Below are 27,623 nucleotides of genomic sequence, written 5' to 3'. Positions count from 1 at the left end.
AATGAACAAGCGTGGGAGTTTTTTGGACCCTCGTGACTTGGTCAGCGAAGGGTAGGCGCGGAGGATAACCCCTCTCGGCTCTCTTAGGGGTTTGTGGGGGCGCGTCTGCCAGGTAGGCGTCAATGAATACCTTTCGATGGAGGGGTCGCGAGCCACTGGTGCGCGAATAGTCGTGGAGGGTTACTATTTTCCAGAGTGAATTGCGAAGTGTAATGCCCTAAATTGAATCCTGGGAGAGTGGCTAAAAATGCTTGTGGATAGGGGTACCCGCAAAACACCGGTTTACTCGCTGGCCTTTAATTTGTTTTCAGTGTAGATGAACTATTCAGCAGGTAAATTACAGCCACTATTTTCCCCAGAATGAAAAACAAGTCAAGCACTTAGTACTAGAACTTTTTTCCATTACCATCCTTTTGTTGGCTGTAGAATGAAAAAGAAACTCTTAAGGTCGTCACTTTCAAACCAGCATCTCAGCGTAATCGCATCGTTGTTCTTTAATAGGGACGGTACCTGGGGCGGATGCGACAACCTACACCCTCCTACGTTGGCATTGGCAATGTTATACACGCGAAAATGAGTGAATGGTGGTCTGTCGTAGATGTGTGGCCCTCTGGGGCGGATAACGATGGCACCGAGCTCGGACTGAGACTGAGCTGAGACGGGTCGTCGGTTGATCAGAGCACCGGTCATACCTTTATTAGGGGGACACTATAGACCCGGGCCGGGAAGGACCATGTCACTTCAGTCTGAGGTGCGTTCAATGTTATCATCGACTGACTAGCTGCTGGCGTTGGTGAACGGGGTGTGATGGTGAGCCGGTGGCTTCTTCCACGACAAATCCAGCTAGAGTGGTACCCATGTAAACCGGCTTCCAACACATCCGCTCCGCTCCGCAACACATCCATCCGCTTCCAACACATCCGGGGTAAATTTTGTTTTAAGAGGCCTTAGGTCTTCATCCGAAAATGCCTGAAACAGGCCATGCCTGAAGCACTGTAGCCATGTCTTTCAACAAGCTGACAAATCAGTCGACGCTTTACTAGTCTATTTTCCCCAGAGATCCGTCTCCTACGGCGAATATTGTGTGCCCCACATAAAACGACGATTTGCTCCAATCGCAATTTCCATGCAATAGCTGCCCACCCGCTCTAAAATCAACTCGGCGCACTGGCCGGTCGTCGGCCGCTAAGACGGCCTCTGATTGGACCGTTGCCATATGACGTCAGTGAGGAGGAGTCCGTATAAAGAGTGTGGGCTTCTGACCATGCGTGCCGGTACATTGCGATCAGAGACCCGGTTACGGGCACAGGGCGAGAGCAGGGAGTCGGGAGGCGAGGTGTTCACCCGCGGCACCTGGTTGGGACGACCGGCGCCTCCGACATCGGGCCCAGCCACACCGGGAGCTGACGGGAACCGTAAGTCGCTAAATGGACGGGCCATGGAATCCTCGCCACTTTGCTCCCGATGTGTTACGGTTAAGAATATAATGCAATTTGTTAACAAGCCTTGTTCAGTGTTCACGGTGTCCGTCAGTAGCGCCTTGCCAGAGAAGCAATATTTTAATTATAATGCAAATCGGTTAGTTGTGATTATTGCTAAGCAATGAGCGTTTACGTTCTAAGAGCAATATTACCTATTGATGAATCATTACTACATATTGTTCCTAAAACGTAAGACACAAAGGTAAGAAACAATCTTAATCACTTATGGCAGCAAAAATGTGTTGCAACTGTCAAAAAAAAAAACTATAGGTACCTACCAACATTAAACCCAGCAGTTCTCCACAAACAAAAAGCAGCATATGGCCTCTTTCCCTCTTTCCCTCTCTATTTGCCCGGATTACAAAATGTTGTTCAGTTGGTGCACTTTTGAAGCCCAATATCCTGAAAACATCAGCAGCCTCATTTCTGGTTCATTTCTTGAAAGAAATGTGTACCTGCTCCGCCGCAAGCAGGGAACTTACCAAATGGAGGCGCTTTGGGATAAAATCATTCCGCGGTCCGGCTAAGGTGACTTTCGGCCAATGAAACGGCTTCGGAGTGGCGTTCAATGGATCTTGTTTAGCTTTAACAACAGGCTATCAATCTCCGTTTGAGCCGCACTATGTAACGACGCCAGACCGCTTTCAATACTGATTGGTTGATTCGAATGGATAATTGAGCACGGCCCATAGCCGAGATAAAGCACTGCGCTTGGAAATGTCCACTCGACAGCCTGTGCAAGCTCAATGCTATAATAATACTTGCTGTACTTAGACTTCATAGCTCAAAACCGTGGATTATAAACTAAAAGTTCAAAAACACATATCGTATTTTTGTGTTTTTATAAATTTAGTCCGAATCTGCCGGCGACTGTCTATGGACCGGACGCGATATGAAGCGGTTCTTGTTACGCGAGACAGTTCGGAGCCGCCCTGCGGCCGGCTGCCGTTCCCGATGCGCTGGTGCTGATTTGAGCCGAGAGTTTAATGTACCGCAGGTGCGGATGGTGGTATGATCCTGTCAGGTCTAGCCGGTAGCCGCGACCGCTCCTGCCAGCTGGCTTTATGGAAACGCGAGTCAAACAACAGGCTACCGCTCCCCAGCCTCGATACGTCTGCCGCCGAGATAAGAGAAGTGTGACACCTGTAAAGGCAACTTTCGCGCTCTTCATGGATTGCAGCCGAAGATGCCTTTATATCATCTTTGTACTCCTTTATCTCACTGAGAATCGAGTGCAAATTTAGCGTGCGGTCGAAATCAGACACATGTATCGATACTGCTGCATTTTGACCTCTTTTAAAGTGGTTACGATTTGACTTAAGGACCCATTATTTGTTAGTCATTCCCACAAAAAGATTCGGTACGTCACAATCAAAAGATCGGTCACTAGTCCCTCGGATAAGGCATGCATACGCCCTTTATTAGATGCTGTCGAGACTTGGGTTTGAAAGCTAGAACTCACGCCCTGCCTAACAAGCAACGTGCCCAGCCGATGTTTTCACATAAATTTTGATGCTCGTGTGTGTCAGTTAATGTCAATAGTTCGGTGACTTAGGAGGCAAGCTTTTATGAAACAACATGTAATCATATACCGTCTTAACACAGCGATGATTGCCCATCATTCGTATTCGTTGCATCTTGCAGTTCAAGATGCAACGAATACAACTCAGCACTCAGCACTAGCACAAAGCGACTAAACTGGAAACAGAAGCGGTTCGTTGTGTCTTCTATATCGCATAAGTAGACCGGCTCGGTAATCCATGTATTATGTAGGTTCTTAAACCGGCCAAAATGGGGCCCAGCACCAGAGGGGCGCTACGCGACATACAGTTCTCTGAGCTGAACCACCTTACTCTCCAATAAACAGTACATTCAACGCCCGGCCAAATGGCAGTGTGCATTCTCGCACTCACGACAGGGACCTTTTCGCTCGCGGTGACGGCGACTCGGCCGCCGTGCTATACCGGCGCCCCTGCCCTCCGGCGCCCGATCTGGCAGCCCCGCCGCGGGCGACACCGGGTCAAAGGTCGGGCTGGCCTACAAAGTTCCTCTCCTCGGCAGTCCAGTCAGCTCCAGACCACAGCACTTGAAAGCAGGGAAGTTGGGCGGAGTGGGAGCATTACAATTATGAGGGCTTATTTGTGGAGTGATGGGATGCATGAAGTCAAGTCGGAGTCGGAGTTCAGATTGGGTAATGGGTATCGCTGCAGGGAAGTTCGTCTTTCAGATGGCAGTCTTACTTGCGGTCTCCGATCGTGTTGAATTGCCATCAAATAATAGCCCTCTGATTGCTCTTATCTTTCGATACCTGTGTTCCACGTGAGTGTAAAGCTTCAATACACGACAAAGCCTCTTTATCCTGCTCATGAGCTTGGCCCATGTTCATGAGCATAAGCTTGTTCATTAACTTGTTAGTTTAACCAAACCTTTTTTTACTACGGTGCGCCTTGCGGTGCAGTTTCCAAAGACATTCTTCGTGACATATTTCCCATATCATAGCGGCATTACGCCCGCGACACTCGGAATGGCTCCCAAATGCAATATAGATTGATGCCCAATATTCCGCTTCAAGGCCGTTAGAGGAGATCGGAACTTCTCAATCAAAACGTCGGCATGCACATAAGTAAAACAATTTATCATCGGTAGTGTTCAGAGCAATGTGAAATATTACACGACACTCGCGTTTGATTAATGTAGAATACACCGTATGTTATCTGTAGTTAAATCCCTATTGCCATTTTCAGGACTCCTTTAAAACACGCAGCTAAATTGTTCTACTAAGCTGTACAGCGACGGAGTGAAATGAGATAAGTCTTTGTGCTCATTTAAACGGGTGGGGAGCGCGCGATACTGTATCAGGAAATTACAGAAAATGGGTCTCTCCCCTCTTCCCAGTCTCTCTCCCTCTCTCTCTCTCTCTCCCTCCCTCTCTCCTCATTGTTGGGGCGGACACGGTCTGAGAAAATCTGCGACTGCCACTTACCTTTCTATGACATCTGTCATCTTTGTACTAAGCAAGCAACAGCCGAATAGTGCCCAAAATGCGCGCTTCCCAAAACCAACAAAATAACACCAAATATTGCTCTTCGGTCTGTCTGCTTATCCTGCCTTATTTCACGGCATTCGTCACATGCTTTCATTGGCCACTAGACGACACATGTCCGTCTAAACCGTTCATGCGCTGACAGAATTGTGTCCGTTCATTCAATATACCCTGGTCTAAACAACCCATATATTTAGGCGGCATCACGCCCGCTGCATGGCTAAGAACATCAGTGGAGATGATGTGCCAAATGGGTCCTGGACGAAGCCTTCGGTGGTCAAAATATGTTGGTACTTTGTAAGGCATTGATATTCACGAAAATTTGTTGGCTATGAGTTATGGCATGTATTATATCTGAGGTTGTTTATTTGGATTTCAACGATCATCAAACAACGAGTGATTAGGTATAGTGCTGAAAGATGCCTTTGTTGTGGGTGATTAAGTAAAGATGGAATTATTCATCATTCATACGCCATAAATCCCAAATGCGTTGAGTCGCTTATTTGACCATTGTTCTAACCAATGCAAGCTATTCCAAATCAGCTCAGAGTGTTGCCATCAATGAGGCCTTATTCCCGTATGCGTTCAGTCATTTGCTGAGCCATAATGTCCGAGCCAATTTGCGAAATCCCAAGTTAGTGTTGAGTGCTGCTGTGACCTGCCCGTTAAAATGACTTATTCGAGTACCTACAGAGGTCATTAAGTAGTTTCGAAACATAGTGAACAGGGCCTGCGTCATATTGCGGTAGATTACTTTCGCCTTCTCTGTTTGGTTTCATTTCTTAGTCAATTCAGATGGAGCCTGCAGAAGAAAGGTGCAAAATTGCCATTTCAACAATCGATTAAAACGGACCCCGTTGATGCTTGTATACATACGAGTACAGTCGGTATCTATATCATTCAAAGATGCATGTTATGCATGCTACTTTTTCATCCTTTCAGTGCACGTTTATTCACACGACAATTTGTGACAGCAGAACTATGTGACACCGACTCGACACAGGATGGACACAGTACAAAGCAACCTACTTACCAACAGATGCCGGCTGCTTGGATTCTGGTCATTAACGCGCTTACCACACAGTATATAAGTGGGTATGCTTGAAAGGACATTTTCCTCAATAATTTCTATTTATGTATCATTTGCCTACATAAATAAGATTTACAGTCTTTTTAGCCTATTTTCGCGATTCAGCGTAATATTGCCTACATACAATGCCTCAACATTACTTAATTCAAGTATCAGCTGCCCGCCAATTAGGAGAAAATAACACTAACTAGGCTGAGGTGCTGCATTGACTCCCCTGTTAGAAAGACCGACCTGCTCGCGGTGGCACCATATGGTCTGACGAACATCACATTACTGGCATTAGCAGACTCGCTAAGAACACCAATTCAATTGAATTCCTTAAGGCACCCCGAGAAGGTGAAAGTAACACAGCAATTGGAACGGCGCGCGGTGGCTGGCTTTTTGTCGACGAATTTGGAAAATTTGATTTGGCACCAAATAGAACCGTGAAAATAGGGTAGGAAAGAAATCTTCTCGTCTCGGCTGACCGTTGATGTAGTTCTATGATAACCACTGTTGCCGGACCTTCATTCCACGTTTCCCCCACGGAGTCGCTCTATGATATTTGTTGGTCCGCGACAGCCACCCGGTCGGAGCTCGGTCGCTGCCCAGGCCCGGTTCATTTGAGGCCGGCTCAGCGGTCAGACCAATGGTCACCGGACAACGATTCGCTGATCCTTCCAGCGACCAGGCCGAATGTACGTAGAGAGGGCTCCAGGGGTGGCACCGGCCACTGGGGGAGAGTTGACCTCGGATACCAGACTAACCACGGATACATGGACACAGGATCGTCTCGGAACACGAGAGTCGTATCATAAATCATCCTCCTTTCGCTGGAAGTGAGCACGAAATCGGCTGAAAACGCAACACTGCCCCGATTGTCATGCTGTATGATTTTGTTGTTGCCATAAGTTCGACATCTTCATAGACTTGTCGTCCAGTTCACTCCGAGCAGTGCCGACAAAAGATGTATGTTCGTCGGGGCCAGGCCGGACTCCCGGAGCGATAAACTCTCGCCCCGACACGCACTCTCGATTTCTGCCGGTGACAGGAGACCGCTTGGGGAATGTAAGCAGCATACCGAATCTCCATTTCATACTGTCTTAAAAAGCTGAATATCGAGCACAAGCTCGACAGGCTGGATACTGCACTAAAACTTGACAAAATATTAATATTTCCTTGCATGATCCCGATAGAAACTGCATCTGACAACCAATAAAATAAAACTCGGATAGTTTAATATCAATCCTCGGTCAGAGAGTGTGCTTTGGCTGTACATACGGCCGGTGCAGTGGGGATGTCGGCTGTGTGTTATCGGGCATTCTGGCCGCGACCAGCAATAGTCGCGGCGTTGGTCTATTTCCAATATCGGCCGATCGCAGCCGTACCCGGCGCTCCATCAGCTCTGCATATTTCGGCGGCGGCTGTGGCACTGCAGTGGATGGGTTGGCCAGCCAGCGAGCACCCTGCATTGAGCCGCCGAGCACCCCGCATTGAGCCGCCGACACCCCGCATTGAGCCGCCGGCCGAGCCGAGCCAGCCGAGTCCCAATATCACCGGCATACACCACCTGCTGCTTATTGGTCAAACCTGAGCAGACTGCCGAGGCCTCCGCTAAACCCCAGATAGTAGGTGAGCATGCTGAATAAATTTTATCATAAACAGATACAGCAGGCGGTACATATGTTTATTATATCAGCTGACTTTTGTCTTGACCCAATAATGAACGTGGGGTCATTGGTGGTACTTGGCGCTATAGGATGTCGTAGCTTGACAGTGAATTCAAATTAATTGGCACTCAGTTGCGTCCATTCATTATTGACGTTGCCAGGGCGCTGATAATTGACCCAAACTCTCCAATGATAGCATCACAATGGCTGTTTCCAAATCACATCAATAACGTAAGCAAGTGAGGCACTTTGTAAGACAACGGCAAATGGGGCAAGCATTAGTCAGAAGAGAGGCTGACCAAATCCAGATTAATAATAGAGCCACTAAACTTTGTTATTCCTTATCAACCGCGAGCAGGTGTGAATAATGTATTCTGCGAGAAGTACTAATTGTTTTGATTATTGACACCAGAAGTCGTGCTTTCCCTTATCACGGCTGGAAGACAGGCACTTTCGCCTGTAATTGATGCACAAAACTCGCCGAAAACAATAGCAAGTCAGAAATGTTCTTTTTTATCTTCAGTGAGGAGCATCTTCAGTATAATTGAATTGGTATAATTGAACGTTGTGTTAAGCATTGTTAATAAGATTGTTAGAAGGATGAAGAATAACCTGTTACTCATCTTAATCCCTTTCTTTATCCTTCTTATAAACGTCTAGAACAATCCTAGATATTGACGTGATCCGCCGTACCTACTGCGGTGTGCGCACCAGTGGAATAAGTGACCACCCGACTACCCGTGGGTGTCTCAGTCGACCCTAGCTGGCACCGCCCTTCAGCAGAGTGCCGCCGAGTGTCGCCGCCCGGCCGAGACACTCGGCGTACGCCGTGCCGGCCTCATTTTTCACTGAAAATGAGTGGACGCATTGAAGTGGCCACGACGAATGAGCCCCGCGCTGTCATGTGGGCTGTTTTAAAAGGACTCGGGACTAGCAACAGCTGTGCAACAAATGGAGGCACGGCCGAGGCCATCAGTGACCTCCGGTGCGACCGCGACGGAGAGTGGCCTATGATGGGGCTGCAGCAATCGGTGACCTGTCTGTCTGGCTGCTGCTCTACTGTTAGTGACCTCTGGTGCGGAGGCGGTGGGCGGTACTGGATGGCAGCGGGTGGGCGGCACTGGAGAGCGGCAGTGGGCAGTGCTGGAGGGCCGACGGTGGGTAGTACTGGAGAGCGGCGGTGGGCAGCACTGGAGGGCCGGCAGTGGGCAGTACCGGAGGGCCGGCAGTGGGCAGTACCGGAGGGTCGGCAGTGGGCAGTACAGGAGGGCTCCCGGTGGGCAGTACCGGAGGGCTGCCGGTGGGCAGCACTGGAGGGCCGGCAGTGGGCAGTACCGGAGGGCCGGCAGTGGGCAGTACCGGAGGGCCGCCGGTGGGTAGCGATGGCTGGCCGGACCCGCCGTCCCGTAATGGTGAGCTCAGCGCCGCAGTGGCCCGCGGACCGGCCCGGTTACGAGCGGGCCGGGCCGAGTGGCGCAGAGACGGGCCGCCGTTCGGCAAATGTCGGCCGACACGGCCGGGCCGCCGGCGGCGCTCTCTGGGCTCCGCGGGCCGGCGGTGGCCGCAGCTGCCTCCCGCCCAGGCGCACACGCCGAGTTTAACAGGTTGTTCTTTGTCAGCAGATGGCTCGTATAGCTCAGGCGCCGCGCGCTACTCAGTCCGGATTGCCGCGGTGAGCCGCGGCTGCCGCCTGCCGTCGAAAATTGAGGAGATTTCGCCTTGTAATCGAGCCGGCTGTAATTACGCGCCTCCTATGTCAAGTAATGTCACTGTTCTCCGAAGAGCAGCGTTCAAGCATGCTGAGCGCACGGACACACGTCTCATTTCGACAAGATGAATAGGCAACGATGGCAAGATGAGGTGAATGTCTCGCAATGTGCTAGCCAGGCGAAGGTCTCAAGGAAGGATCCACCACGCCCAGCTAACAGAGCAATTTATTAAGGCAAATGCAGGCTGCCATGTAGGAATTCTGCGTGTGCTCTAATGTGCCTTTGCGATGAGCATTGAACCCATTTTGCACCCTCCCAAGCCCAGAGCTCGAGCTAGAAAGCCGAGCAGTGTCACTGCTGACATCCACGCCCCTCAGTATTGTTCCACCCCCGTGGCGTCACCTCGCCCCCCCCCCTCCCCCCGCAGAGAGTCACCGCCTCGGGCATTCATCGGTCAGCGGCGCGATCGAACGTCCGCGCAATTAGTGCAGTTGTCTAGTTGACACAGCAGGGTGTCGACTGGGCCGCGATGGGCGGCAGCCATCCCAGCACCGACGGCACGCAGCGTGCAGGCGATATTGAGATCTGTACCTATGTTTACAAGGACTTTCAAACGAAAAAACTGCTCTTGCACGTCTAGATTTTATTCTCATCGGGGTGAGAGTTGCGAAGATAACACGGATCCTAATAACTGAAGTGATTGCTTACCGAATTTTTTGGTACAACTATTTCACAACAATCTAAAGGAAAGCTCTCGTTTCTTTTGTGGAAGGAAAAGGTGAAGAGCCTGCACCGTGCCCATTTTTTTTTTTACTCACTGGCTTTCGGTAGAAGCACCGGAATATGGATAGGGAAATAAATGACGCTAGAGATTAAAGGCTGTCTCATTTGTGTTTATGCTGTTACCAGGACACGAGCATCAGACATCCATCAACAATGATGCATCTGCCTTGCAATCAAATGCGATATTCATACCAAAGGTGAACAAAAGCAATCTAAAGCAGGCAAATTATGTGTCCTGTGTTTATAACAGTCTCTAATAATAGCCGTTTTCACGACGGGCTATCCGGCGAGTGCACCTAATTTGACCAAATCTGCAGCTTATCTCTTTTACAGCAAATATCTTTATTTCATGAATTTATTTCAGTGTTTTAATCGATGATACTCTCTGATAATATGACAAAGCAGGGATATAAACAACTAGTGCAGCCCTAGCTGATAGCTACTAAGAGACACACTGAACCTAATTTGACCAAATCTGCACCTAATCTGCACCAAATGTGCACCAAATGTGTACCAGATGGCCGTCGTGAAAACAGCTAATGTCACCAAAGTCACCACTCTATATAAGAAGCGCGTTTGAAGCCGTCTCCAATCAGAAATGCAATCCTTTCTCACTAAACAAAATTAGGCACATTTGTGATACGTAAAGCCTGGTGTAACGCTGCAGTGCAGATGCTATATGTATTACGCGTGTGAGTCCTAATACTGTTAAATGCCTATTCCGTCGATCTAATCCGCTTATCATAACGCTTTCTTTGTGAAAATATGTTAAACCAGTATAACGCCTTATGGGGCGACTAACGGAGCGAGCGAGAGGGTGGGCCTTGCACGTGCGAAATTTCGAGGGGGTACCTCCAACTGACTTGTGCACGGCACCCTACTAACCGGTCTCTAGCGATGTGCCAAATTTGAGCACAATCGGCCCAGCCGTTCTCGAGATCTGGAAGCGGCACCCTGCACGTGCGCACGTGCAAAATGGGTCCCAACTGACTTGTGCACGGCACCCTACTAACTGGTCCCTAACCGTGTACCAAACTTGAGCGCCATCGGTCCAGCCGTTCTCGAGATCTGGAAACGACCCCTGCACGTGCGCACGTGCAGCAGCACCCCAACCTTAACACATGCAGATGAATTATCTGATGGAGACCTAACTGTGTACCGAGTTTCAATTCAATCGGCCCAACCGTTGTGCCGTTATTGAGGTTGCAATTTTGGGGGTTCTTAAAAAATGTCCAACTTTACCACGCGCCACGTGCGGTGGTTGGCAAGAACGCATGGTGGCCATCACACCACATAACTTTTACGTCCAAGTGACATTCAGTAAAGAAGACCGCTTGTCAATCGGATGTCCCGTTCCTAAGATATTAGCTTTTGAAGAGCGTCCCCACGGCCGGCCGGCCGGCCGGCCGGCCGGCCGCTCATACTCAGAAATTTCCGTTAATCTAAGGAAAGACTCCGCTCGCTTCGCTCGCTCCGTAATCATAGAGCTCTGCTTACGGTATACAGAGGCTAGTGGTTAAACTACAGACCTCTTAAATCGTAGACCAGAGGTCTACCAATGTATGGTTACACAATGTATGGTTAAACAATGCTTGTATTTGCTAATATGTACATACATCTACCGGCTAGCATTTGCCGTTTTATTACTTAGCACCATGAGAATGACGACGCATATGAGCAAGTCTGGAAGCGGTTTCGCGTATTTTACTGACAACGTTTATTCAAAGATGTGCCTGGAACTGTTTTTGATTTCCGCTTCCTTTAATTAGCGGTTTTATTGTTCCTAGTTCGGAAAAGGTCAGTGGGACTTCGATCTAATCATAAATTCATCTATGCAAATATTGCAGTTTGCTCAGGAAACTTGACGCACAGGGAACGTTTCACTGTAAAAAGACACGACACAAAGTGTGTTGGATGCGTATGTATGTATGTATGAATGATAATAGAAGTTCAAATCTTAATCTCAAAAGCGCTTTGTTGCAGACAATACATGCCTTATGTTCAAAATATATTTTATTCTTACACTCGCATGTTCCCAACTATTGAAATTGATAAACCGGCATACCCTAAAAAAATTCTTGTTTTATAAGCCAACATTGCTAATCAAATCAGCATTTATAACATTATTCTTCGTTTTGGAAGGGAAGCTAAGAAACTGATAGCTGAACTAAAACCATGCAGTGTTGGCATCCTGCTCTCCTGTTTGCTACCATACATACATCCTGAGCACAATGGTGAATTCAAGGAGCACAAGGTCACTAACTCGGGAAGTAAGGACGTGCGCGTACCTAAGCCTCTCCTAATTGAATGGTCGACATCGGTGGCTGGTAAAAGAGACTGCTGCGTGTATGTAAGCTGAACGGAGACACACTTCAGTATTTAATCTCACATGATCCCAACTGATGAGGCGGCTGACAACTAGTAAATGAAAGCGTAGGCAATCAATACATGGGGCTGCCATTTGAGGGCTATTGGTCTCTGTTTTTATGTAATAAATAATACAATAAACCATTAACAAACTTCACTTGAATATTGTACGGAATATTCGAAGCTCATGGCGATGGAGTAATTCGGATTTAGTTTCCTGGTAAATTATTAGCACTTCTTTAAACAGGCCGCAGCTGGGACAGGGATCTGTACCCACAACGTCTATGGCATCCTCAAGCTGTTTCTCTTTCACAGCCGTCCGTCTAAAAACTAACCTAATACAGAGTCGAAATGGCGTTTCTTTTTGGACGTCCAGTCACGCACCAACACCAGAAAATGTAAGGCACAGCCGACGTGGCACGTGACCACTTTTGACAGCATGGTCTGCGCGGTCCCACGCGGCCCGCCTACTTATGTGTCATTTGTTCACGCATCCGCGGAGGATGTGTCGGTGGCGATCGGCTGGCCTCCCCAGTGGCCCAGGTAGTCCCGCGGCGCTCCCCAAGCCGCCGCCGGCCGCGCGCGCTGCATCGCCAATCCGCGCCGTCGACGCCGGCGGCGTCGCGTCGTCGCCGCGCCGTCTCCGACGCGACATCACATTACTGGCGAGCGGGGGGAACGGGGGGGGGGGGCGATTCCGTCCGCGGGACCGGCACCGCGGCCGCGCGTGACCACACTGCCCGGCCGCCGGTATGAGGCAAGTTGTGCCAACAGCCGCAGGCGGCGGCGGTGGTAAATGGAGCTCCCGTATCGACGACAGCTCGACGGCGGCCGATGGGCTCTCGCGCTCCCCGCAGAGGCCGTGTAACTGTTCAGGACATTCCATTGGGGACCGCGGTCCAGACGGTCCTATATACGCAGGGGGAACTGGAGGGCGGTCTCCGTCCGCCGCAAAACGTCGATTGCCGGCAGTATCTACAACATTCTCCACGGCGTCTGGACCCTAGGCGATGACGATGTGCGGATCAATATGGCATTTCCTCAACCCTTCCGGGGCAGTATAAAACCAATTCAAACAAAACATACCTTGATAGTGGATTTCCTGCCAACAGTTTTCTCATATAAAGTGCATTCATATCTATCTGAAATAAGTAACTGTTTAACAGTAAGTATTATGTGTCCAATAATACAGTCGTTCCGCTAGCCTCCACAGACTGTTTTCTCGTTTCAGTATTCCTCTGAAATGGCATCGCTTGTGTGCGCTGTTTTGTCGCGGATGCATAGGCATTGCGCCCTCTCTAGCCCACATCACTGCACGCCTACCTCTGCTGAAGTGCAGTGCTAACAGTGTTTACCGAAACGTACCGTTCTGCATTTCCACTGATGCATGACAGAGGCGCAATGCCCGCAGCACAGAGAATGGGCAGACCCCGCCCGGAGGGTCCTCAAGCGCGCAGAAAATGATTGAGGAGCGGAAACGCACAAGTGGTCAGTGCCGAGCGCAGACAATTACAGAGAAGGATCTGCCAAGGGGTGCCTGGCTTTGGCCGCCGATCTCCTCTGCAGAAAGGGATTCAGCACGGTACAGTGAGCCCGTGCAGGACAGATGGGGTCGGAGAGGAGCGAAGGGGACAGAGGGGCAGGCAGGAGCGTCGCGGGCGCCGAGAAAACTGCAGGGCGCGGTATACAACGTATGGATGAACTCGGCTCACTGTTGTAGGTGCATAGTGCATACCTCCGGGGTGACAGCTTGAGTGGCTGGGTGACCTGACATGATAATTGTGTTCTACTCCTCAAAAGCTATCAGTTGACTGGAATGCTAAGTTATTCCGCTTTTCATACAGTTAAGCGTATCTACATATGGTGAGCATTAGGTCACAACATTAAAGGGTGTCACTCTGCGCGTGTGATGCGGCACAACCTACCACTCTAGGCAGCTGGAATATCATTCTGTAGTCAATTGAATATTACAGCACTTGTAAAAATTTTGCTAGAAAATATCGAGTAATATGGTAAAATCTTGCAAACAACCATCTTAAGGAAGCAATCAATCTTGCTTTCGGTACGTGTTTTGTTTATGGTAAGTGCTTTTTCCACGCCATAATAGTGGATAAATGCGATACCCTGCTGCTAAATGGGCCACAAACAATATTTTGTGCGTCAACAAGCTGATCAGATATACGAAACGAAAATGAAGTATTGAGTTTCTCGCTAACGCAAAAACAATAAACAGTAACAAAAAATGGTTTAATAGGTCACTACGCCATGACTTTAAAAGGTCGTGAATAAATAGTGAAATTAAAATGCTACGAGGTGCATATCTATGATTAATTGATACCTTATTTAATAACATATTTTGAAAGAGTATTGACGATTTTACTTTTCTTGAATGCTATAAACATTTTTTGAGGCCGTCTGTAAAGAAATTAACTAGCCTGGCCGGATCACAGGGGTGGGGTAGGGAATCGCAGTCCCAAAATCCTGGGGACCATGTTTCGCTTCCTGCCTAGCTCCGTGAATAAGGCAATGAAAAATGGCGCCAAAAATGAAAAAAAAGATAATGTAACCAATTTACACTAACCAAAAAATAATCAAATGGAGAAAGACTGCAACACTGCCTTTCTGGCGATCTTCACTATCAGCTGTAAAAGTAGAGCGGAAGAGGCAGCGAAGCCGATAATAAGTAACTATGTTCCCTATTCTCTCTCTCTCCCTCTCTCTCTCTCTCTCTCTCTCTCTCTCTCTCTCTCTCTCCCTCTCTCTCTTTCTCCCCATTCCTGCCCCCCCCCCGCCGACACACCCGCACCTCTGACCGGTAACTGACGTCCTCCGTCTCCCCGACAGGCCGCGACCGGAGATGATGTCATGTCGGCTGATGCTGGCGACGCTGCTGGCTCTGGCGACGCTCGTCACTCCCCGATCTGCCAGCGCAAAACAGCTGGGGCAGAACCAGCAGCTGGCCACCGATCTGCTCGACGACAACTACGATGACACCTACGACCTGGAGCCCGACGGGGAGGATGTTGAAAAGCGTGACCGAACGTACGGATTCGGTCTGGGGAAACGGGACCAGAACCGTCCGTACCGCGCCTACGGGTTCGGCCTTGGCAAGCGGGGCCGTCCGTATAGTACGTACGGGTTTGGGCTGGGGAAGCGCGAGAGAACCTACGGATTCGGTCTGGGAAAACGAGAGCGAACGTACGGATTCGGTCTCGGCAAGCGGCAGCCGTCGTACGCGTTTGGACTTGGAAAGCGTCCGTCTGCGTCTCAGTACGCGTTCGGCCTCGGCAAACGAAATGGCCATGACGACATTCCCAACAAGCGACCGACGTACGGGTTCGGTCTGGGGAAGCGCAGCTGGAGCTGGTTCGAGGGCCCGACTCGGGACGTCCTGAAGCGGCCCAGCTACGGCTTCGGTCTGGGCAAGAGGAGTGCGCCGGCGGCGGTCGACGAAGACCTGCTGGACGATCCGGACACGGCGCTGCTGCTGATGACGGCGGCGCGGGACCTGGCTGACGGGGAGGCCAAGTCGCCCGCGGGCCGACACAGGGTCGGCTCCGACTCGGGTCAGACACACACTCAGCCGGAGGACGCGTCCTCACAGGAAAAGGGCGTTCGGTTTCAGCTCTAGGGCGGCGAAACAGAGCTCCGGTGAGGGACGAGAAAGCCAGCGATGATTGCTGATGCTGACGATTGCGCGGGTCAGCTCGGCAGGGAACAAGCAACATCAAGGACTGAGTTCCTGCGATATTGATTAACCGAGCTGGTAAAGCAGGAACAGATCGGAGAAGCATAGACAGGTCTAAATCAAATCCGATCCCATCTAGCGGTGAAATGGCGGAATGGCCGGACATGCTGTAAGGTCTAGTTCAACAGTCACCGAGGTATTGCTGTTGGGTATGTTTTGAGGGTTTGAATTGAGACTAAGGGGACAAAAATGCACCTTGTTACATAAATACCTTGCCGTAATTGTGCGATGTCGTCTCCAAGCGTATCAAAAATAAAAACAGAATTTCCCAGCGAGTTAATTTGACCTTTGACAAACTCAAAGCACTCACTGTTGCGTGGTGATTTGTTGAAACGATCAGCCATGCGTAAGCCTGGCTGGCGCACTGTGTCATACTTCATCGTAACAAATACAATAATATATGGCGACTGCTCTAAGCCGCCGTGGTTTATGGGCAGGCCAAGGGGCTCACACTCCCGGAGCGGAAAACATCGAGAGATCAGCGAGCCCACCAATTTAGATGCATCCAGACACGTTTAACGCACAAAGATGAAAATGTGCTCCAATGTTGGCAGAAATCGAACTTTTACGACGAGACATTGTAGGTAGCGTTGTGATGAGTAGCGCGGGATCTAATTCAGCATGAGCGCTCGGCGCTACCCTCGGGTGTCATTTGCCGCTGATGGATGGCGCGGCAGCACTCCGGCACGAATTTCACGCACGCAATGACAGATACACCAAGTGCAGAAACGCTGAAAGTTGGCAGTTCATTTGATGCTACCGTTATTCATTTCCCCGTAATAATTGCTGCAGATTTGTTTGGTGAATTTGTTGGAGACTAATTGTCCTCCTGGCCGCCTAGCTTCAACGCCACAACACTAAAGGTATCAGCTCATATACCTGATCCCACACATTTATTTGAAAAAAGACGTTTATAGGCATCGAAAAGCATGCAAGTCAAGCAAGCCCTTCTCATGTGGTATGTGGTTAGGTGTACACTGAAAACAATTTAACCCAAGGCTGGCGAGTAAACCGGTGTTTTACGGGGGTTACGGACAAAAGTACGTATCGCTAAAGTACGTAGGACAAAAGTACGTAAGCAAAAGTACGTAGGATTTAAGTACGTATCGCAGAAGTACGTACAGTATAAAGTACGTATGGACAAAAGTACGTCAGGGACAAAAGTACACATCGCAGAAGTACGTACAGTATAAAGTACGTATGGACAAAAGTACGTCAGGGACAAAAGTACGTATCGCAGAAGTACGTACAGTATAAAGTACGTATGGACAAAAGTACGTCAGGGACAAAAGTATGTATAGCTAATGTACGTAGGGTAAAAAGTACGTATGGACAAAAGTACGTCAGGGACAAAAGTACGTATCGCAGAAGTACGTAGGGTATAAAGTACGTATGGACAAAAGTACGTATAGCTAATGTACGTAGGGTAAAAAGTACGTATGGACAAAAGTACGTCACGGACAAAAGTACGTATGGCAGAAGTACGTAAGGGTATAACGTACGTAAACGTATGGACAAAAGTACGTCACGTACAAAAGTACATATAGCAAATGTACGTAGGGTATAATGAAGGATAAAGACGCAAGGTAAAGACCTTGGGCAAGACGCCCCAGATAATCTATTTTGCTACATAGGCCTACCAGGCCTACCTAAATTTTGTGCTACATCACCTGGAAGGCCAAATTTGTGCTCAATGTGTTCTTTGGACATTTTACTCTAAATTCCACTCCTCAAATTCATTCACTTATGATCGGACTCCCAGCTAGGAAGTGATTTGTGAAGCAACTGCAAATGGGACATTTTGCCCCAACACCAGGGCAAAAGGCCCCACGGCGTGAGGCAAGAAGCCCCATACTCTAGAGTCTAGCTTAAAGATTAAACATGGTAGTTGGCTAAATCTTATATGAGAGATCCGTTTGACCGCTGGAGGCACGGCACTGAAGTTAGCATCTTCCATCCTATCAGGTGTTCAGCTATGACACTATTGTATGAGCAGGTTTTTCACAGGCCAAATAATAAATTATTGCAATGCAAATCCAGTGGCGGCGGAAGGTATTCTAGGATAGGGGTGCAAACGATATTGAAGCGCCCCTTCCCGCTGGGCGCCCCTAACCATATACGAGTAAGGTTGTAGTAACACAAACAGTGAAGAGACGTTTGACAATGTGTTGTACCTGTTAACACGTTCAGAATTTACAGTTTTTATGTAACGAGAAATAGTTAGGTACATTCCATAGCGTAAATGTAACCTTCATAATGTTCGTTTAGAAACAACCTCATCACCATATCATAAGATTCTCCGAATAAGGCATATCGAAAAGAGTTCCACGGTTCCAATACCTTCGTGTGGACTAGTGAATAAGGCGCCGAATCCATAACACTAACTCGGTGACAGAGAATTGTTAAAAAAAAACACTCATTTAAATTGCGTTTAAGTTGCATCCGTCCTCCCGGCAAGTTGGTTAGAGCCGCGAAATTTCGATCGTTAGAACCCGGTTTCTAATCGCTCCGACGCGACGCAATGATACCCGAGACTATGTCGAGACTAAGCCTCCCCCTATGGATCCCCCCTAAGAGACTTCTAGTTACTGCTAACGTGAAGTGAATAGGCTGAGGTTTATGGTGGGAGTAGCAGGTTTGTGACGCCCCAGTGAAATAAATGCCGCCTTTCAACACCGATAGGAGCCCGAAATGAATGAATACAGGCAATCAACGCTGGTAGGTGTCCCAGCGAAATGAATGCATCTACTACCATTCAGAGGTGCCCCCATTTCAAAGTAATACGACGGCGACGCCTCCACACCGATAGGGGCCCATCCCAGGGGAACGGAATAAATGCCGCCCCCTCATTGCCGGGCGCCCCAGGAGAATGAATGTTACACATCAACACCAATATGCCTCCCAGTGAAATGAATTATGAATGTCGCCTTTCGACGCTGGTAGGCGCCCCAGACACCAGTGGATTTACTGCCGCCTTAAAACACCGATAGGCACATCAGTGAAGCGAATGCCGGCCTATACCACCGATAAGCGCCCCGGATCAATAAATACCACCCGTCAACGCCGATAGGCGCCTCAGTGAAATTAATGCCGCCCCAATCTCCGATAGGCGCCCCAGGTGATACATGTCGCCCATCAACACCAACGGGCGCCCCATTGAAATGAATCCCGCCCTTCAACACTGGCAGACGCCCCAGTGGAATGAATGCCGCCCCACAATGCCGATGGCCGTCCCTGCACTGGAAAATCAGTTTCGCCCCTATACAGGCGCCCATAGAAGTTTGCAGAGTGCTATTCCTGGTCATAATCATCTCCCCAGTAAAAAAACGCAAAATACGCCCTAGCACTAGGGGTGTAACCGCCCATACGGACAGTGCAATTTTACAGGCCCCAATCTCGGACCTCCCTTAACATTCATATGTTGTAAACGGCAAACCGTCCCCGATAAATGTTACACAAACTAATTTCCTCTCGCATATCGGCCATCAGGCGCCCCTTTTTGTCGCATGGAGCCTGCAACGCTATAAGCCCTCATATGTTCGTGTTGGCGTTCGGAGGCTATCGCCTTCAAAGACGCGTCTCCATAAATGTTTCTTTTTCGTCCCACACACAGGCGCCCCTCTTTCGCATGCAGGCGCCCCTCTTCTGCATGGCGCGCTTCTCGAGTGGCTGCGCCCTCCTAGCCTTTATCGCCTGGCAAGATTATATTCGACAGGGTCGGCAGCATCTGCCTTTGTTTCAGATAAGGATGCCCTCCACTCTTCAGCATATCAAAAGATACTTTTCCCACGTCATTGCCACCATCTTCGTGTCACAAGTGCCTTTATCAGTTGCGGTGTCGCACTGCTCAGCTTTATGGCTGCCGCACCTCTTAACTTCCTGCCTCCTCTACAGATTTTCGAGGCGCCCCTTTCCATAGCTTTAGGGTGCAGCTGCCCCCCTTGCCCCCCTGCTTCCGCCGCCACTGTGCAAATCAGTTAACAATACACTTCCTTTGCCATACAGTTGCTGAGAAAAATACACATAAATGCATAGAAACTTGCTGTTCGCCAGCTACCGAACATTAGGAAGTGGGTAGTCCGAACAACACATGAGGTAAAACGCCCCATGGGGCTTTTTGCCCCGCGACCTACTGGGGCGTTTTACCCCATCATGTAGTTCGGTCAGCGAACAACGCCTTGCGCTCCAGCAAGACATAATTTAACACGAACCAACCCGGCATTATAAGCGTTAGACAATAGTTGTTCAAAATGCATAAAAGTCGTTAACCTGATGTGGACTACAAAAGAACGCGAGGATGCATAATCAGATGACCAAACATAAAAATCACTAAAAAACAACACATTTTTGGCTATATCTCCCAGAGAGTTATCACAATTTCTTTCCAGAATGATCATATAGTGCACGTTTAACAGAAGAGAGGACCTTTCCCCAGAACCCTGTCAGTTCCGAGAGATATCGGTGAGGCCGCCAGGCGTTTTACCTCGGCGGGGCGACTTGCCCCGGTCTACCCTGCGTGTGGACCAAGTACGTCACGGACAAAAGTACGTATAGCAAATGTACGTAGGGTATAAAGTACGTACCCCACCCATGGGGTAAGTTGATCAATGTGTAATACCTTTCTTATTCTTTATTTAATGAGCATTTGTTACAAGGCATAGCAAAATTTCTCGATGAGTAAATGGGCGAAAGGAACAAAGCTATATTATTTGGTACCTATATGAATTTATCATGAGTTCCCTATAGTATGGCAAGAGGGCAGCAATAAAGAAAAAGTGGCTCAACTTACACTACTATACCCTACTTCTAGCATACGTACTTATACACTACGTGCTTTGGCATACGAACCGTACGTACTTTTGGCATACGTACTTTTTACACTACGTACTTTTTCATACGAACTTTTGCGTACGAACATTTGCGTACGTACTTTTGACATACGTACTTTATACACTACGTACTTTTGCAAACGTACTTTTGCGTACGAACATTTGCGTACGTACTTTTGGCATACGTACTTTATACACTACGTACTATTGCATACGAACTTTTGCGTACGAACATTTGCGTACGTACTTTTGGCATACGTACTTTTTACACTACGTACTTTTGCATACGTACTTTTGCGTACGAGCATTTGCGTACGTACTTTTGGCATACGTACTTTATGCACTACGTACTTTTTCATACGTACTTTTGCGTACGAACATTTGCGTACGTACTTTTGACATACGTACTTTATGCACTACGTACCTTTGCATACGTACTTTTACGTACGAACATTTGCGTACGTACTTTTGGCATACGAACTTTAGCGCCTACGTATATTTGCGTACGAACATTTGCATACGTACTTTTGTCCTACGTACTTTAGCGATACGTACTTTAGTCCTAAAATCGTTTTACGGGTACCCCTATCCGCAACCATTTTTAACCACCCTCCCAGGAGTAGTGCTAGGTCCCATTGCGGTGTTAAGTCGTACCTACTTGCTCTGAGCGGATATAACCGCTGTCAGCGAACAAATCCACTGAGAGCAGGGACGACTACACCGCAATGGGACCTTACTGTACTCCTGGGAGGGTGGTTAAAAATGGTTGCGGATAGGGGTACCCGCAAAACACCGGTTTACTCGCGGGCCTTGGGTTAAATTGTTTTCAGTGCAGGTATCTATAGCATCGAGTTATCAACAAACAATTAACGAGCACATATTGCAACCAAGGTCATAGACGTATAATAACGGCGAAGAGAGGAATGACTTGTGAACATGTATTAAATGAAAACCACCTTCGACATAAAATATACACTGCTGAATTAAGATTGAAATCGCAGGAATTGCACAAACACAGCGGATTTCTCACCGGTGTGATGACAGGTCCAAGCCAACGCTGTATGATTAAAGCAACGAACTTTTTAGCTGAACACACTTCTGAAGGAACGTTCACGACCGCAATGCGTAAACAAGTGGAGTAAAAATGCTTTGATTTCAAAATCTTTGGTGAAGTCGTGGGAGAACTAATGTCATCTAAACCACCAACGCGATGGTTTAGCAATTGAGTAGACACAAACCTTGTTTTCGTAGCCACAAAGATGAAGGGTGCGGGTAAGCCCTAAAATAACGCTCACTAAAAAAGAAGTTTTTCTGTGCGCGAACTTATTGTCAGCCTGAGGCTGCGATTTAAAAGTAAGCACCTAAATACAACATCTGCAAACATTTACTTGAAACATATCGACTTCTAAGTTTCCCGGTACAAGATATAAATCGGATATGATCGATGTTTGTTTTCAATTTATCTTTATTTTTCAACTGATTTTTTTTTTTGTTCATAATATCACCAACAGACAATATACCTACATTAAACATTGATAGATAAAGAAACAAATGTCCTGAACGGCAAGACACAATGCAACACTAAAAAGCACAAAGCAGGTTAGAAGCAGCTGCTACAAGATACCCATAACTTCGTTCTCTTCACATTGACGATGGCGGTGATCCGGATATTCACGAATCATTGGGACCTCAGCACGAACTCACCAGTCTGCCTTGGTAGCGTTACCAATAGCACTCCTCCTGCCATCAGTGTGTTCCGACTGTCAGGTCGTGCCGGGACTGTCAGATGTGGCACCGTCCCGGCCCAGCGGAGCGGCGCCGCCCCGGGGGACCGAGTCATGTGACCGTGGGGGTCATGGCACCTTACTGGATCGGATGAGACTGTAAGATTCATTAGAACGGCGAGGCCCACAGCCATACACACATCGACGCCGCAAACGCCCGTACGTATACTCGGCGGCGGCATCGTGTGAACCCATGACTCATATGAAACACCCAGTGACACCTAGCGGTCGGCCAGACATTGCACTGACGTGGAAGTGACTACAGGCGGCGGCGCCCCACGAACTGCACCCTTCCCTTTGCTGACAAACCATCACAGAGGGAACATCTTTGTGCTGCCTGCCGACGATTGCAGATTGCCACTAAGCGCAAATAAGGTGGGTCGTATCCTGCATTTCCGCTGCCGCCCTACTGGCCGCCACGACCGACTGGCCCTAGGACAGGGCTGCACGTCGGCCATTATTGTTCAGGCCAGAGCTCTCCAACGGCCGACAGTATCACCGACCGTATACGCAGTTATGCTCGTGCCCCATTTCGGGGAGTTACGATTTATGCTGCCACCAGACTGCTAGCCTCGCATCTTGTTGTGTTCATAGACCTGTCCACGTGCATGACCTAATGTCTCTGTGCACCCAAGGCCAAGCCACCCTGACGCCATCTTGGCGGGAGCGATCAGCAATCGTGTGACCTCTGCCCAGCGATCGCGTGATCGTGACGTCAGCGGTAGGTGTGGACACCTCCAGCGCTGGTGGCGCCGCGGCGGCAGCGACAGCAACTGCTGGTAGCCACGTGGCCGCCAGCGGCGCAGGCGCGGGCGTGTCACGTAACCGTCACTGCGCCGTGAGGCGGCCCGGGTGACTCATCCGCCATGACGTCAGCTGACCGTGACCGTGGCGTAGCGGCCTTTGGCCCGGCGCCCGGACCGCAGGTCCGTAGCTGATCGGGGGTCGTCTTGCACCGGGTCTGCAGCGGGCCATCTGGGCTGGAGTCAGGTCACTGCTGGCCGTATGCCACTCTGTGGGTGCTAGAATGACTGCATGCTGCATTGCCGCCACGAGCATGTCAACTGACCGTCACACCTACACTGGACCTCGCGCCTATCTGCCTCTCACCGGTCCGGTGACCGTCGCAGTGTCGCACTCCCACTGAACTCATCTATCCGCTGGCAGTGAGTAAGGTACTGAGAAACTTGTCCATCGACACAGCCTGTTTTAAGTCCTGGCACCGAATGACCGGCGCGACTCACCGGCCGGTTGCGATCGTCCACCGTGTGCCCGAGGCGCCGGACGTGCACAGCGGTCAGCGTCCACGCAGGGACGCGTCAAGGGTGTGCACAGATGTCAGTGCACACAGACAGGCCGCCAGCCGGCACCAAGTCCCTACACTGCCCTTCCCGAAGAAAATGAGCCATTGCGCCGCACCCCAACACACAACTATGTAAAAACAAAATCAGTTTGTTTCCACAATCGGCCCAACCGGCGATCACCAGCTTCGCTAGCACCAGACTCCGCCGGTACGGACGTTAACTGTTTCGCAGCCGTCAGCCCGCCGCTATCGGGGGGCACCGCCACTTCGACACAATCATCGCCTGATGGCGCAGGCGCCTTCGCTAATGGCACCTGCGTGCCCAGTCACAGAAGTTTCCACCGGCAGCCGCCGTGCGGCAGGATCGAGTCCGGTTAAGCAGGTCGGCGGTCGCTGGGAGGCGGAGCTCGACATCCTGAGCAGAGGCGCGTGCAGCTGGGTCGGCGGCGTCGGCTCCTCTGCAGCCGCACTCCTGGTTCGGCCACGGTCTCGGCTAAAACAGCAGTCATCGCAGGAGGTTCTGTAACCGTGTTTCCGTTTAGTCTACTCGTACGTCTCAACTGATCAGTATGCCGTCGCCATATCCTGCCGTCCTCTAGCTCGATCGCGTACGATACTGGCCCGTCGACACCAACGACCACTCCAGCAGCCCATGGCGACCCAACACCGCAGTTTCTGAAAAAAAAACACGAGATATGACACACCAAATCTTCTTTCAGATCTTACCTTGCTGTCCTGAATTCCTTCTGTTTCACCTGATGCTCAGTCACTCCCTTCCGCATGTCCGGGTGAAGAGATCCAGCCGGCTCCGGATGCTGCGTCCCACCATGAGCTCTGAGGGATAAACTGAGGTCGTGCTGTGAGGTGTGATATTCTGACAGCGCAGCCAAACAGACAAAGCATCTTCCCAGTCGTCGTCAGACCTCTGCAAGGCAAGCTTGACATCACGCACAGCATGCTCAGCCAGTCTGTTGCCTTGGCTGTGGCGAGGTTCTTTCGTCCTGTGATGTCTGCCATTTCCCTGCATAAAACATTGAAACTCGGATGAGGTGAATGATGTGGCGTTGTCAGTCACAACCGTGTCTGGTAATCCCCATCGGGAACACATTTCCCAGCCTAGTAATCGTCGACTTGGAGCTGACAGTGGTGCAGCACTCTGCCTCAATCCACTTAGAATAAGCGTCTACCACGACCATCCCGTACTTTCCTTTCGTGGGCTCGGCAAAGTCGATGTGTATCCGTGACCAGGCACGATCCGGCCAGGGCTACATGCGGATGGCAGCGCGATCAGGTGCTGGCCTGCTCTTCTGGCATGCCCGCCACAGGCTCCCGACACGCTCGATGACCTTGTCCTTGAGCGGCCACCAGACGCAGCCTCTTGCTAGAGCCTTCATGCGACGTACTCCAGGTTGCGCCACGTGGAGCTCGGCCAAGATCGCTTTACGTGCCCTGTTGGCGTCTTTCAGCGGGAAATCACGGTACTGACCCTATGCAGGACGCTGATCGACAGAGGGCGTGAAAGGAGTCGAGACCGAGTCGCGCCAAAAGAAAATTGGTATATGAAGGTTACTCGTACCACCGATCGCCGAGCACGTGCTAATGGCACCTTACTGGATCGGATGAGACTGTAAGATTCATTAGAACGGCGAGGCCCACAGCCATACACACATCGACGCCGCAAACGCCCGTACGTATACTCGGCGGCGGCATCGTGTGAACCCATGACTCATATGAAACACCCAGTGACACCTAGCGGTCGGCCAGACATTGCACTGACGTGGAAGTGACTACAGGCGGCGGCGCCCCACGAACTGCACCCTTCCCTTTGCTGACAAACCATCACAGAGGGAACATCTTTCCCCACCTCCTCCCCACTCCCCCACTATTACATTATCTTCCCTCCCAACCCATTGTCTCCTCCTTTCATCAGTCCGTCTCGTCTTTCAGCGGGAAATCACGGTACTGACCCTATGCAGGACGCTGATCGACAGAGGGCGTGAAAGGAGTCGAGACCGAGTCGCGCCAAAAGAAAATTGGTATATGAAGGTTACTCGTACCACCGATCGCCGAGCACGTGCTAATGTGGCCGGAGAGATCCCGGTGCACCCACTGACGGTCGCCGCTCACCGTCCGCACTGCATGCCAATGACGGACGACGGACCGATGAGGCAAAGATACACGCGCTGCGGGAGGGTGTGAGACGACAGCACTGGAGAGCAGCGTGGGTCTGAGCCCACTGCACTCAGCGGGCGGGTCTGGGACCACGGCACTGCCGGGCAGCAGGTCTGAGTCCTAGCAGGGACACATGGAACCTTTTGCAGTAGGCAGGTAGCCCAAATCAGCGCAATCATCGCGTCGGTTACTTCCGCAACACCATAAATTTCAGCCATATTAGAAATAATTCCTACGCACCCACACATGAAGGCGAATATCCAATTTCCCATTTATCTACATCACATATGTAGCACCGAATATTACTGACAGAGTGCATACTATTGATGTCGAAACCAGACACGCCACATGCGGAACTGGGCGCCGGTCTCTCCCTCCTCTCTCTCTCTCTCTCTCTCTCTCTCTCTCTCTCTCTCTCTCTCTCTCTCTCTCTCTCTCTCTCTCTCTCTCTCTCTCTCTCTCTCTCTCTTCTCTCTCTCTCTTCTCTCTCTTCTCTCTCTTCTCTCTCTTCTCTCTCTTCTCTCTCTCTTCTCTTTCTTCTCTCTCTTCTCTCTCTTCTCTCTCTCTTCTCTCTCTTCTCTCTCTCTCTTTCTCTCTCTCTCTCTCTCTCTCCCTCTCTCTCTCTCTCTCTCTCTCTCTCTCTCTCTCCTTCTCTCTCTCTCCTCTGTTGGTTAATGGTCGGACCTTCGTTAGTCTACTCTGTTGGTTAATGGCTCTGGTGTGACGTGTAAAGTATGTAAATACGCAAACTCTTGAATACGCGTCACAAACAAATGATTTGATATTGCGTCTAGTCTGAAGCTGCCGCATGCGTGATGCTCCTACACACATGCGGGATTTCGTGTTATGACCATTTATACTTAAAAACGTACGCATGTATTGCATCTAACTGTAGATAGCTGCGCGTTCAAGGATCGTCGGCTACACTCGATAACAAGACGGCTGCCCGCTCAGCCGAATGACCAGGGACTTTAGGCTTGGTGCACCTTCATTGTGCTCCATAGTGCGGATTTTTCCAATATATTTACGTCTGACTCTCCACCTAAGCTGGCGTGAGCTGATTGGTCATCGTCCAAGTTCTCCTCGGGGTCGCTCTGATTTGGCGATAATCCACATCGATCGGTGATTCTCCGTAAAGCCACGCGGGTGAGTGATGGACACAGCACTTTCGTCATTCTTATCTCGGCCAACCATATACGAAGGCATTACGGAACTGTGATTTCTTGACTTTTCGATTCTCTCTGGCTCTCGAGCACCAAAATCAGTTCTTTCGGCTTTGCTTCTTTTTTATGTTGGTGGTATTTTCTTACTTCAACCAACGCAGCTGATGAAAATAAAGCGAGCATAAATGACCATTAATATGCATCTAAAAATATGCACATCACGGGATTGAATTAAAGCGTTCAAATATAATTTCACAAGGTCATTTATTTAGAGTCACTACAATTTTACGAACGCCTCGCATTTTGCGATAATAGCCGTTTTCACGACGGCCATCTGGTACACATTTGGTGCACATCTGGTACAGATTAGGTGCAGATTTGGTCAAATCAGGTTCAGTGTGTCTCTTAGCAGCTATCAGCTAGGGTTGCACTAATTGCTTATATGCCTGCTTTGTCATATTATCAGAGAGCATCATCGACTAAAACACTGAAATAAATTCAT

At 49.6% G+C, this 27,623-nt stretch overlaps 2 protein-coding genes across 3 annotated transcripts in view; one reads left to right on the top strand and one right to left on the bottom strand.

The window, feature by feature from the left end:
* LOC122382592 overlaps window positions 1-27,623 on the bottom strand; it is a 55,105-nt gene that overhangs the window by 22,471 nt on the left and 5,011 nt on the right. The gene's annotated exons all lie outside the window — the stretch shown is intronic.
* Window positions 1,267-16,286, top strand: LOC122382585 (helicostatins-like). The gene is made up of 2 exons (XM_043368120.1): window positions 1,267-1,415; window positions 14,967-16,286. Exon 2 carries the CDS (start codon window positions 14,980-14,982, stop codon window positions 15,751-15,753), a length of 774 nt encoding a protein of 257 aa, XP_043224055.1. The 5' UTR covers window positions 1,267-1,415; window positions 14,967-14,979; the 3' UTR covers window positions 15,754-16,286.

Source organism: Amphibalanus amphitrite, unplaced genomic scaffold (assembly GCF_019059575.1).
Source record: "Amphibalanus amphitrite isolate SeventyFive unplaced genomic scaffold, NRLGWU_Aamphi_draft 000011F_arrow, whole genome shotgun sequence".
NCBI lineage: Eukaryota > Metazoa > Arthropoda > Thecostraca > Balanomorpha > Balanidae > Amphibalanus > Amphibalanus amphitrite.
The sequence above is the reverse complement of the archived record's forward strand: the minus strand, read 5'-3'. Positions and strand labels throughout refer to the sequence as shown.

Bases quoted from the DNA above. Each gene is read 5' to 3' on its own strand.
- LOC122382585 (XM_043368120.1), top strand. From the start codon at position 14,980: ATGATGTCATGTCGGCTGATGCTGGCGACGCTGCTGGCTCTGGCGACG.